Below are 12,575 nucleotides of genomic sequence, written 5' to 3'. Positions count from 1 at the left end.
ATGGAGGGCCAAGGCAAGAAGCCTGAGGGCAGACGCTCCTCAGCACTTGCACAGCCCCTCTCTGCAGCAGTACCGGGATCAGTGACCAAACCAGTGCACCTGGGATCTGACGTCCTCAAATCCAATTAGCTTTAGAAATATCAATATAATTCCAGACAAGGAACTCCATCTGGAGACTTTGGAGACATTCAGAAAAGTAACACCTTTTGCCCCTAAAACTGCCATCTTTTCCAAGCCAGAGTTAAAAAACCTATCAGGGCAGTGGTGTGTCTTTCAAACACCCACACTGCTAATGACCCAGAGAAAGACAGCATCTCCAAAAGCAAAGAAAAAGATGGAATCACAGCCAGATATTAAAGTACAGGCTTTGGAATAGCTATAGCTGGTTGAACAAGTTCAAACCTGTCCCCTCCCCAGGAAACTGTCTCAGCATCTCGTATCCAAGCTAGGACTAGAAAAATTAAAACTGAAATTCAAATATGCTCCTAGCAGACTGGCTTATGCTAGAGCTGAAGGCTAACATTTATATGCTATACTAATGAACACAGTTATATTAACAAAGTAGTTTATCAAAGAAGTGAACTATAGACATGGAGCCTGTTTTGCCCTAAAACTAATGTGTGGCACAATGGAAACTTGGCCTAAAGGGCCCCTCTACCCCTGAGATACATGTATCCAGCTCTTAACAGTTACCTTTTCATGTAGGTCATGGAAGTCGCTGTAGCGGTGCTTTACTGTCCACTCATGGTTGCCATCAGTGACCTGGATGATGTAAACCTAAAAGAGGAAACCGACAGTCCTTGTGACAAGGGAGCCTGCAACAAGGAGTCTCCTCCCCCTCCTCCTGCAGCAAAAGCTGCAATTATCTTTCCCAATTATCTTTTATCAGTCTTGCTCTCTGCAACTCAGACCCAAAGTCAGGCTGCCCTGGCCCACCAGCCTCTGCACCTGACCCTTGCTGAGCAGCAGGTCCCCTCTGAGCCTCCAGGGCCCAGGTATTAGGGCTGGGAGGCACTCGGGACAAGACTGTGGCTCCATCCATCAGTAAGGAATGAAAAATGTGATTACTGCTGGCTGGGCATGGTGGCGCACACTTGTAATCCCAGCTACTCAGGAGGCTGAGGCAGGAGAATTGCCTGAACCTGGGAGGCGGAGGTTGCAGTGAGTGAAGATTGTGCCACTGCACTCCAGCTTGGGCGAAAGTGAGACTTTTTCTCAAAAAAAAAAAAAAAAAAGAAAAGAAAAAGGTGATCACCACAAGTCACCTCTTTAGTTTTTTACCTCCTGCCTTCTAGGTAACTCAGAAGCCAGCCTGAGCTGCAGGCAAGACCATTTCATCCAAGGGAGGCAGAGCAGGGCCAGTTCTAGCCTCATCTTCTCTGTTGTACTTCTTTCCAGGTGCCTTGACTACCTCCTGGAAGCAAGTCCTTTTCCAACCCTTTCAACTGGTTCATGGCTGTGATTTCTGCTACTGAGCCAGGAATCAAGGCACAAGCAGTTGACGTCGGGAGGGAGTGGTGGCAACCAAGCTCTAACAGAAGGCAAAATGGCCTAGAGGTTAAGGCAGGCCTGGGTTCAAAAGCTGGTTCTGCCATTTCCTGCAGCTTATGTGTCACTTATGTAAGTAACTTGAAGCCTAAGTTCTCTGTGAGCCTCAATTCCTCCATCTTAGAATCAAGGATCAAGCGAGGAAATGCATGTAAAATGCTTTGTACATGGGCCTGACCCATGGCAATTATTCAAAAGGTAGGTGTGTTAATAATACCCAACTCGGCACACCCGGAGACAGAGGCTGGTAGGGTCCAACCTAGATCACCACCTCCCCGACATACATGCAGAGGAGGGGCGCAGCCCAGAATAAGGAGAGCTTTTTGAAGATGGCCCTCTGGCTGAATGTGCCCATAGGTGGTGGCCAGCCAGCCATCAGCTCAGAGACCTCACCCGTCTCCGTTCCCTCGCCTCTCTGCCGCATGGAGCTGAAGCCTCCTTCAGCCCTGAGGAGCAGCCATTTCTCCAGGCTGGCCTGTTGCTCCAGGATCCACCCCTCTCCTCTTCCCATCCGGCCCGATTCCCTCCCCGTGCCCTCAGGAAAGAAGATAGCCAGTAGAATGGCCCTCAGATGGGGAGGTTAGGATGAGGGCTAGGGATGCAGGGAGGGCCAAGGCCCCGACCCACTCCCTACCCAGCAGGAACAAAGGGCAGGAGGCAGGGAAGTGCTCAATGCGTAGCCCAGGGCCATTTTTTGCCAGGCAGCCCACCAGGCTCATAGGCCTGGCATCCAACCCCATCAGAGAAGGGGACTACCCCCCATTTGTCCTCTGTGCCCCCCATAGCCTAGAAGTGTGTGGGGGCAGCTTGTTGCCCCTTCTCGCTCCCACAGCCCAAAGTCACGAAGATTCCTAAGGTTTCGGGGGTCTGCGCTTCAGCACTGGGACCATCCCCATTTCTCCATAGCCGGGCTCCACCCCTCCTCCGTTCCGGTCTCCGCCAGACCCGCAAGGCGTTAGGTCCCCAGGTCGCTCCGGCACTTCTCAGAGAAAATCTCAACCACGACCTCAGGCTCTCCAGACCAGGGTCTGGGCTCCTCCTCTCTTCAAGGCCTGCGGAGCCTGCCCCTTTTCCCTGATTCCATCCGTAAGAGACCCTCTCCCCATCGTTCTCCTCCAGGACGCCAGTAACGGTCTTCCAGGCCTGGTCCCCTCCAGTCCTAGAGGGGTTCCGTCTCATCTAGACACTCCCCTTCTCCAGGCTCCTTTTATCCCCAGATGCCGCCCCCAACCCGAGCCTCCCTTTCGGATCGCGTACCGCTTTCCAAACCGCCTCCCCGGGCCCCAACAACTCTTCTCCCGGACCTGCGGGGCCCAGCCTCCTCCTCGCAATCGCAGACCCCTCTTCCCCCTCCTCCAAGCTGCGGATGCCGGACCCCTCACCAAGCCCCCCAAGTCGGACTCCCAGTTTCAGCCATCACTCCCGCTTCGAGTGCCCGCGCCCCCAACACACCGTGTAAGTGTCCACGAGCTCGGAGCCCACGACGCGCGCTTCCTTGGCCGGCTCGGCTTCCCGCTCGGGCCCGAAGCTGCGCGCCGCCGCCATGTTCCGGGTTCCACCGCCGCCGCCGCCCGGCGCAGACAGGCCGCAGCAGGGGGCGGGGTCAACGTCCCACCGCCCCCCAGCCCCCGTTGCCCCACGCCCCCACCGCGCGCTGTGCCACCATCTTAGTCCGGCCGCCTTCCAGAGCCTTCTCCCCGCCCCTCGTGCGTGATTGACAGGCACCGCCCACGGCGCGCGTGCGCAGCGCTTTCTTGCGTAATCTCTACCTGCGTGGGGCCACCAACGGTACCCTGCGCAGCCTGCTAGAAACTGACCTCTCGGGTGGTGACCGCTCTGGGAATCGCCCCTTAGTCTCTCAGGAAGAGAGGACAGAAGGTCCCGAGCCTCCAGGCAACACGAAGCAAGTCACTGCTCCTCCTGGCCTCAGTTTACTCCTCCGGATAAAGGAGGCCATAATGGCGCCTCACTTGGCTGTTGGGCTCTTTCTCTTTAGGGCAAGACGGGCTGGAGGTGGAAATAGAACCTGTGCTTATCGCTGGAGTAGGGCGAGAGTGATTCTGGGCCGGTTCTGAACCTCTCCGAGACTCGGAGAGCTCTTGTCAGTGGGGCTTCTTGACAACGGAGTGGGTTGATTCATGCGGGGCCTGGCATGCAGTAGTGCTGGAAGCAAGGAACGTGTTTATCAAGACGGGGCTCTGTACGAAGGAGGGCGGAGACGGAGGTGGGAGGGGTGTGTGCTGCCAATGGGTACAGGAACCTCACGGGATGGCCTGTCAGAGTTCAAAACAGGAGGGAGACACGTTGACCTGGACCCACGAACTACAGTGCTAGAATAGGGAACTGAGTCCTAAACCAGGGGAAGATGAGACCTAGAAGAGGGAGGTGGTAACCTGACTGGAGGGTGAGGAGGGAGAGAGCCTGGCACAGATGGGGCATCTGTGGGGGTGCTGTTGAATTACAGAACAGCTGACTGAAGCCCGAAGGGGGCACTTCTCCCTGGGCAGATGGAAGGTCTGGGGCAGGCGCCTCTGGCAGAAGGGCTCCTGACTACCCTGCCCTAAGGTGGGTTAGCATCGTCCTCTGAGCTTGGGATTTGAGGCTTATCTTGGCAGGGCCCTGTACTCCCAACCCCCACTTGCACGTTGCACCCCATTCCAGAGAGGCTGAGTTAAAGGCAGGGGCTATCTTGGGCAAGCCACCACTCTTCCAGAGCCTCAGCTTCCTTATCTGGAAGGTAGGGGTCATAGCACCGGCCTCCCTGGTTGGTGGGAGCCTGGGCTGCTGTGTTGCAGGGGCCTTGCCTGGGGCCCACTACTTTGTGGCTCCTGTCCTGCCCTGGGCTCATGCTTTCATTCATTCCAGAAACCTTTTCAGAGTCCCTTGGGGAGTGTGGGGGACAGGAGCGAAAGAAACCTGGTTCTTGTAGCACTTCATCTGCTCCCTGCCTTGGGCAGAGGACGCAGGGACTCAGGCCAGCCTGACATCACTGGGCCCAGAGGAGGGGCTGGAGGATACTACACGCAGGGGTGGGCTGGGCTGGGCTGGCTGGGAATGCAGTGTGGGGGGGGGGGCAGGGCTATTTAAGTCGAGGGCCGGCTGGCAACCCCAGCAGGCTGTCGTGTGACCCACCAGCATGGATGACATCTACAAGGCTGCGGTGAGGGACAGGGCTGGGTAGGGCTGGGTTGGGCAGGCCCACTGGGGGCTCACTCATCTCAGAATGGGGGGCTGGTAGCCCCAAGGAAGCGGTGGGGGCCCAGGAGAGAGTCTCTGTACCTTCAACCCAGGCCCTCACAGGGACAGTGGTTCTGATGTTTGAAGATGCAGAAGGGGTAGGGGCTCAGGGTCTGAAGGGAAGCTGGTGTTTGGAGATGCAGAAGGGGTGGGAGTTGAGGTCTGAAGGGTGGTGGAGGAGGTCGCCACTTTCAGCATCATGTCTCACTCTGTTTCTAAGTGTCTGTAGTCTGTGGCACTGTCTCTCAGCCACATGTCTCTGCATTTGTCTCTGGACATTTTTGCCTTTCTTTTTTCATCTCTCTTCCTCCTAAGTTGTCTCTCTGAGTCCCTATTACTGTCTCCCTGTCCCCAACCTCCATTTCTGCCCCTCACATTCTGCTTCTCACACACTCACAATCTGCCACTCCACTCCAGCCCTTTGGTTGGTCGAAGATGCTTTGGAGGGTGGAGGGTGTGAGGGGAGGGGCCTGAGTCCTGGGCTGGAGATGGGGCTTTGAAGTTCGAGGCAGGGAAGTTTTGGACATGAGGGAGAACCAAGGAAGAAGGGACAGAGAACTGAGGCCCCAGCCCCCATCGTGCCTGGCAGGCTCAGGGCTCAGTGGCTTAGCTGGGGGTGAGAATGAGGGAATGAGGGCTAGAGAGTGGTCACCCCAAGCCCCTGCAGCCTCCTGGGTCACTGAGGGACTTGAGATGCTGTTCCATTCCTGGATGCTGGTGACCTCCCACTACCCCAGAACAAGGACATCCTGGCCTGGGTAGCTGTCCCCAGGGGAACCCCTCCCTCAGCCTCCCTCACTTCTGGGCAGGGAAGGGCTACAGCCAGCTCTGGGGGCATGCCTGCTTATCCTGTGGGAGTCCATGAAGCTGGGGTGGGGGCAGCCCTCCACCCAGTGCCCATACAAGGCCTGGCGGAGCTGGGGACTAATTTTGGCTCCTGAGGCGGCACTAGTAGGACAGGGGGCCAGATAACACTGCCCCACCCCCTGCATGCCAAAGTCCCCAGAACAATCACCAGGTTTAACTTTGTTCCTCGTTAAAAATAGCCCAGTGGCCACCCTGGTCAGGTTACAGTGGGTAGCTTGTCTACCCCCACATTGGTTTATTGTCCCAACTTGAGGGACAGCTGTTCCTTGGGCCACCCAGCTTGAGTTTCATCACGGGCCAAAAGGGTATTGAGTGGTCACTGACTATTGTTACTGAGGGTCACCTTGGCCCTGAAGGGGGTGCCCACCTGTCACACTGGCCCTGAGCCCAGTCTTAGTGAGGCTAGCTGGGGCACATCAGGGCTTTGTGGGGAGGGAGGGAGGACTGAGACCTCTGTTCTGTGGCCTGGAAATAGCTTGCTTTCCCCAGCTGCAGCTCTCACCTGTGGAATGGGTTGGTTTCAGCAGCAGCAGCTATGTGTGAGGCTGAGCCCTGAGAGTCCCTTTCCTTTCTAGGTAGAGCAGCTGACAGAAGAGCAGAAAAATGGTGAGAACCCCTATCACACGTGCGGGAGACCACCAGGGCCAGGTTGGGAGACCAGGCTGGGGAACGTGGGGACCCCTTACCAGAAGAGGAGCACAGACCAGAGACCAAAGGCTAGGTCCCTCTGCTCTGATCTCAGAGAGGTCTCTGAGGGAGGTGGGCAGGTTGGCAGGTGGCCCCAGGAGTCTGGCCCTCTGAGGTCCTGGCTGTTGAGCCCTGGCTATTGTGCCCCCCAACCTCTGTACACAGAATTCAAGGCAGCCTTCGACATCTTCGTGCTGGGCGCTGAGGATGGCTGCATCAGCACCAAGGAGCTGGGCAAGGTGATGAGGATGCTGGGCCAGAACCCCACCCCTGAGGAGCTGCAGGAGATGATCGACGAGGTGGACGAGGATGGTGAGCCCCTCCTCCCCAGGCTCTAGAGGAAGCCCAGCCAGCGTGGGGCTGGGATGCTGGCTCTGCTTAGCCGGAAGTGGTTTAGCCCCTCCGATCCTCAGTTGCTTCATCTAGAAAATGGGCATAATGGCCACAGAAGCCTGGCATTTGCATCCTCACACCAAATGCCAGGCTTCTGTGGCCACTCTTTGGGCTTGAGTCACCTGCAGTTTCCAACCTGGCCTCTGTAACTGCCTCCCAGGCAGTGGCACAGTGGACTTTGATGAGTTCCTGGTCATGATGGTTCGGTGCATGAAGGACGACAGCAAAGGGAAATCTGAGGAGGAGCTGTCTGACCTCTTCCGCATGTTTGACAAGTGAGCACGTGACCCTTGACCCCTGACCTTGACCCTCACTCAAGCCCAGCTGGGGTTAGGAGGGCAGTCTCAGATTCTAGGCCTAGGGACCCTGCAGCCTCTGCTTGATGGGGGAGAGGGATGCCCCATCTCCCAGCGTCCCTGTTCTTCCTAGGGGGCATGGTTGTGGTCCCTCTTGCCCTCCCTGCAGCCCTACCCTGGGCCCCCTCCCCACAGAAACACTGATGGCTACATTGACCTGGAGGAGCTGAAGATGATGCTGCAGGCGACAGGTGAGACCATCACGGAGGACGACATCGAGGAGCTCATGAAGGATGGAGACAAGAACAACGACGGCCGCATCGACTACGACGGTAAGCGGGTGGGTGGGCTGATCCCCTGCCACTGTGCCCTGCCAGCCCCACCCCTGACCCACACCTGCCCCTCTTTCCACAGAGTTCCTGGAGTTCATGAAGGGTGTGGAGTAGATGCCGACCTTCACCCAGAGCTGCCCATGCCCAGCCTTCAACTCCAGCCGAGTCCTGGGGCTGGGGAGCGGGTTGGGGTCCCAGGACCTGAGTCTGGTCATGTCCTCAACTCCAGATCCCTCGACTCCCTCCCCAGCCCCGTCCTGGGGGATGCAAATAAAGCCTGCTCCCTGGAGGCCTGCTGTCTGGCTCTGGTGTCCCCAGGCCATGGACTGCTCCCCAGGGCCCACTCTTACCCACTTCCTTCCCTGTCCCAGGCGTGGTGACTGCAGAGCCTGATACTGGACTGTGGCTCCACACTGCCTTCTGTGGCGGGTGACATGAGATTGGAGACTCCCATCTGGCATGCCCTCTATAACTCCTCATGCCCAGGCCCTATCTCCTGGGAGTCAGCATCTGGAGTCTGGGGGTGTCTAGAACCTACATTTTAACAAGTTCCTGGGGGTCATCACTTTGGTCAACCACGTGGCAGCCTAGGGGTCCTCTCCTTGGAGAGAGTGTTCACTGTGATACACAGCTAGGCCCTGGATGCTCCGTGGCACAGCAACCCTCTGCGGTCTTTCAGCCATGGCTGGAGTGGAGCTGAGCCTGTGGGGTCCCTGCAGGCCCACAGTGCCAGTTCACCTGCCATCTGACTTGTATTTCCTGCCAGCAGCATTGACTCCCAGGGACAGAGGGGCATGGACTCGGCTCTGCCTCCCCTCACCTGTTTGACAGGTGGCCCAGAGAGGTGCAGGGAGCTGTCAAGGTCATCCACTGAGTGTGGGAGAGAGCAGAGCCACCTGGCTTCCAGCCAAGGGCCCTGTTGGATGGGCCACGTCCAAATGGGCCTGATTTCCAGTTCCTGTGAAGCTCAGAGTCTTGCTTCCTGTGGCCCAGTCTCTCTCCCTGACAGGGACGGAGGCCCAAGGGCCTGGCAGCTCTCAGCTTAGTGGGAGCGCCCAGTCCAGAGCTGCAGCCATGCAGTGATGCTGCCTCAGGGTTGTGGGCATTGGGGGCTGCAAGGAAGTGGAGGTGTCAGCGGCAGCGCTCGCAGGAGGGACAGCTGCTAGCAGTGCGCAGGGTGCAGCCAGAATGCTGCCAGCTGTCCTTGCCCCACCCAGCCACTCCACTGTCTCTGCACCTGTGCCCCAGCTTTGGCATTCCCCAGACAGGCCTGGCATTCCAGAGATGGTCTTGGAATTCTAAAGATGCCTCTAGTGGAGGCCAGAGCTAGCAAGAGCTTTCTGGACCCTGGAGAGACCTGAGGGGAGAGGAGAAGGGTCCCTTCAGGCCTGCCCTTGTGAGCTGGAGAACTGGGGACCTCTGCAGGCACCCAGAGTGACCCAAGAAGGACGGCATCCCAGGAGAGAAGGCAGGGCCACATTGAGCAGCACCATCAGCCAGTGCGCCACTCAGTGGTTCATTCATGTACCTACCATGTGCCCAGCACAGGGCTGGGTGCTGGGGCCTGTCACAGTGAGGCCCAGTCCCTAATCTGATGAAATTTTCTTTCTTTTTCTGACATATGAGACAGAATCTCACTCTATCACCCAGACTGCAGTGCAGTGGCATGATCTCAGCTCACTGCAACCTCTGTCTCCTGGGCTCAGGTGATTCTTATGTCTCAGTCACCTGAGTAGCTGGGATTACAGGCCCCCGGCACCATAGCCGGCTAATTTTTTATTTTTAGTAGAGACAAGGTTTCACCATGTTTCTCAAGCTGGTCTTAAACTCCTGAGCTCAAGTGGTTCGCCTGCCTTGGCCTCCCAAAGTGCTGGGATTACAGGTGTGAGCCACCTCACCTGGCCTTATTAAGATGGGGTTTCACCATGTTGGCCAGGATGGTCTCGATCTCCCAACCTCATGATCCACCCACCTCGGCCTCCCAAAGTGCTGGGATTACAGGCATGAGCCACTGTGCCTGGCCAATCGGTGGAGTTTTAAGGAGATGAGTACAGTGGGAAAACCAGCACGGGCTAGAGTGGAGACTGGAGGCATGGTGGGCCCATGAGTTAGAGTGGTCTGGGAAAGCTCCCTAGAGGAGCTGACACTGTGAGATCCAGGGGAACCACAGGGAACCAGCCATGGGGAAAGACTGGGAAGGTCTCAGGAGCAGAAAGGCAGTGTTGGGCTGGAAGCAGAGCCCCACCAGTCTTGGGAGACATGGGCAGTGCCAGGCCTCTTGAGGACCCAGTTTATGTGAGGGGTGAGGGCTGCAGAGGACAGAAGGGGTGGGAGAGAGGGAGCCAGGAGCTGGCCTGAAACGGGGGCAGGCTCTGGGCAAGAAAGCCCAGTGGCTCCCAATACAGTGGGGTGCTGGAGGTTCTTTTTTTTTTTTTTTGGTCTGTGTCAAAGTTGAGATGCCCCAGAGACAGGCTGATGGTAAGGTCAAAGCCAGGCGGGAGCTAAGGGAAAGGACAGAGTGAGCCCTGTGAACGTAGATGCCATCAGAGTAGGAAGCCTTTTCCTGGCCCTGGTCACAAACAAGGGCCCTGGGTTGAGAGTTTGTGGATGGGTGGCATTCTGCGTGGGCAGCCCAGGAGAGGGCCCTGGGAGCCAGGAAGGAAGGAAGAGGCATGGGTGACAGCTGATGTCCCCAGGGTTTGGGAACTTGCAGACCCTGAGGCATTGGCCGCCTGAGCGGAGGGATGGGAGCCAGACAGGGATGGGAGGGATGGGAGCCAGACAGGAGTGAGCTGAGATACAGGGGTAATGGCGGGTGTGGGCAACAGAGAAAGGGGCCGGAGCTGAGATTGTGATGTGGGGTCCAGGGAAGCTTGTTTAAGAAGGGTTAAGGAAAAAGAAATCCGCCGGGTGTGGTGGCTCACGCCTGTAATCCCAGTACTTTGGGAGCCGAGTAGGGCAGATCACCTGAGGTCAGAAGTTCAATGCCAGCCTGAACAACCCCATCTCTATTAAAAAAAAAGAAGGGATAAGGGAGTGGCTTGTATGCTGGTGGAATCAGCCCAGTGAAACGGGAACAGGGCCGTGTGAGATGCAGGGCAGCTCTGCAGCAGGCCGGTGGCTCCTGGACCCCTGGACAGTGTCTGCAGGGGCCTGGCTCTAGAGCTGGTCGCAGGCACAAGCTGGGCCAAGACAAAGAGGGGGCTCAAGGCACGGAAGGGCAGGCAGACAGTCCTCAGTGAGTGAAAGATGTGGCAGTGGCAGTGCTGAGCTGCTGATAGTGATGTTCAGAGGTAGGGATTTTCCATGTAGACAGGCAAAGGGTCACACCCTTAATGGTGGTGACCTGGAGGGTGGGTAGCTGAGGTGGGGGGAGGGGACAATGACTGACCATGAGGAGGACAGTGACCCAGGAGACTGGGGGGAACCCAGGGAATGTGGGATGCTGATGGGACTGGGGAGGGGAAGAGAGTGAAGCCCTCTGAAGGAAACAGGAGTGTAGCTGGGCCAGCTACAGAGAGGGTGCATCTCTGAGGCTGCTACCTCAGACAAGGGCCACGTGTGCTCGGGTTGAAGGGAGTGAGGATGGTCAGGAAGGGGCAGTGGGAGAAGGAGGGCTCTGCCATGTCCTGGCTCTCTCTTCATCAGCTGTTGGGGAGGGGGACAGGTCCCTGGACAGGTAGAGATGAATGGCCCTGCTTACAGATGGAAGTTCCAGAGGACACTGTGGGAGGGCTGGGGTTGGGAGGTAGGAGGTGTGAGGGATGGCTGATGGGAGGTGGCAGGGATGGGGGTTCACCCTCTGCAAGCAGCTGGAGGTCCATGGGGGTGGAGGGGGCATAGTATTGTCCTAATATCCCTGTTCTATCCATGAAATTGGTGGGGAAGGGACTGGGGGCATCCATTCCTTCCAGTCATGCCCACTCCAGAATTCAGGCTAGGAGAGGCTGGGCTGTGATCCTTCTCATACCCACCTGGCGGCACCTGCTGCATGAACACGTACCTCACATAGGTGTCAGCCCAGCTCACTATCTCCCACCAGTATATGGCATTTTGCATCCTGCATGCATCACCTAGTTCTGCCTGTTTCACTGTGTCCTTTCTGTTTCTGGGCTGGGTCATCCTTTGCTTGGATAGTGCTTCCTCCATGAAGCCTCCCTTGATTTCCTCCATCAAAAGCAATCACTGGATCATCTTCTATTCCTTCTACTTCTTCATATTGTGGTTACCTGGTTATGGTAACCTTCTACTTCTTCATATTGTGGTTACCTCTAGCGTCCTCAAGAGGCTGTGGTTTCTGCTGGGTGGCCTTGCTACCCCAACACAGGGCCTGACAAAGCGAGCAGTTTCGGGGCCTCCTGCAGTTCCCTCTTTGTCCACTAGATGGCACACAAAGTCCGTGTCTGGGCCCATTGATCCACGAATTCAGAGCACCCTTGGTGTCATTCCCACCTGCAGCTGGCAGGTGGAGGTGGGGGGTGCTTTAGAGACGATTCTTATCCCCTGCCCCCTAGCCTGGAAAACTGAGGTCCAGAGAGGGAGAGGATCTGACTGAGGCCACATACGTTAACAGGAGAGTTCGGAGTCCCAGCCTGCCACAGGCTTTTTCCGCAGCATGGAGTAGGCTGCCCCCACACCCTGCCCCAGTAGACCCAGGCCTCCCTGCAGCCCCTGCTGGGTGTCTGGCTGAGCTGAGACCCCAGGGTGGGCTGGCAGGCTGAGGAGTGTTGGGCCTCCGGCTTGTCGCTGGTGGCCACACGCTGGCTGAAGGGCTCCCAGCTCAGTCTCCAGTTAGCTTGGGCAGTGCGCTGGACACACCTCCCCAGGGAAACAGAGGCAGGAGCACTTTATCCTGGGAGGTTCCCTCAGCATGGGGTCCTCAAACACCTGCCTAGGACATGGAGCCCCTTGGGCTGGGAATGACCTCCCACCCCTAGCCAGGGGAGCTGGGGAGTCTGGCTGAGGCTTCAGGGAGATAGAACATCCTGGAATTGGGGCAGGGCCTGTTTGGAGGGGTCTCTGCTGTGGGCATTGGAGGCAGAGCCCAGGATATGGTTGCCCTGACAGCAGCCCCTGCGCAAGCCCGCTTGTCAGGTTATAAACCCTGCTTACACCCAGGGTGGCTGGTCCCTGGCCCTGGGAGGAGGAGAGGCAGACCTGGAGACAGAAGGGCCTTGACCAAGGCTCTCCAGCAGGGTCAGAGGCAGGGCTGGGC

At 57.4% G+C, this 12,575-nt stretch overlaps 2 protein-coding genes across 6 annotated transcripts in view; one reads left to right on the top strand and one right to left on the bottom strand.

Moving 5' to 3' along the window:
• The window catches only part of NISCH (nischarin), a 37,458-nt gene extending 34,353 nt beyond the window's left edge, over positions 1–3,105 (bottom strand). For 3 of the 5 annotated variants that reach the window (XR_614126.5, XM_002758419.7, XM_008981784.4), the window contains exons 1-2: positions 3,001–3,105; positions 694–777 (exon numbers count right to left, since the gene is read on the bottom strand). Coding sequence is in view for 3 of the 5 variants with exons in the window: in XM_002758419.7 (XP_002758465.3) it covers positions 694–777; positions 3,001–3,093 (177 nt within the window). In the remaining 2 variants the exon portion in view is untranslated. Of the gene's footprint in view, positions 1–693; positions 778–1,281; positions 2,730–3,000 lie in introns of those variants that run through there. The other 2 variants (XR_013527352.1, XM_035275733.3) reach the window with 1 other exon arrangement.
• A 1,553-nt stretch (positions 3,106–4,658) lies between these two features.
• TNNC1 (troponin C1, slow skeletal and cardiac type) lies at positions 4,659–7,649 on the top strand. Its single transcript, XM_002758418.6, has 6 exons — positions 4,659–4,708; positions 6,228–6,258; positions 6,505–6,651; positions 6,893–7,007; positions 7,224–7,360; positions 7,443–7,649. Exons 1-6 carry the CDS (start codon positions 4,685–4,687, stop codon positions 7,472–7,474), a joined length of 486 nt encoding a protein of 161 aa, XP_002758464.1. The 5' UTR covers positions 4,659–4,684; the 3' UTR covers positions 7,475–7,649.
• Positions 7,650–12,575: the final 4,926 nt, after the last annotated feature.

Source organism: Callithrix jacchus, chromosome 15 (genome assembly GCF_049354715.1).
Source record: "Callithrix jacchus isolate 240 chromosome 15, calJac240_pri, whole genome shotgun sequence".
Classification (NCBI taxonomy): Eukaryota; Metazoa; Chordata; class Mammalia; order Primates; family Cebidae; genus Callithrix; species Callithrix jacchus.
The sequence above is the reverse complement of the archived record's forward strand: the minus strand, read 5'-3'. Positions and strand labels throughout refer to the sequence as shown.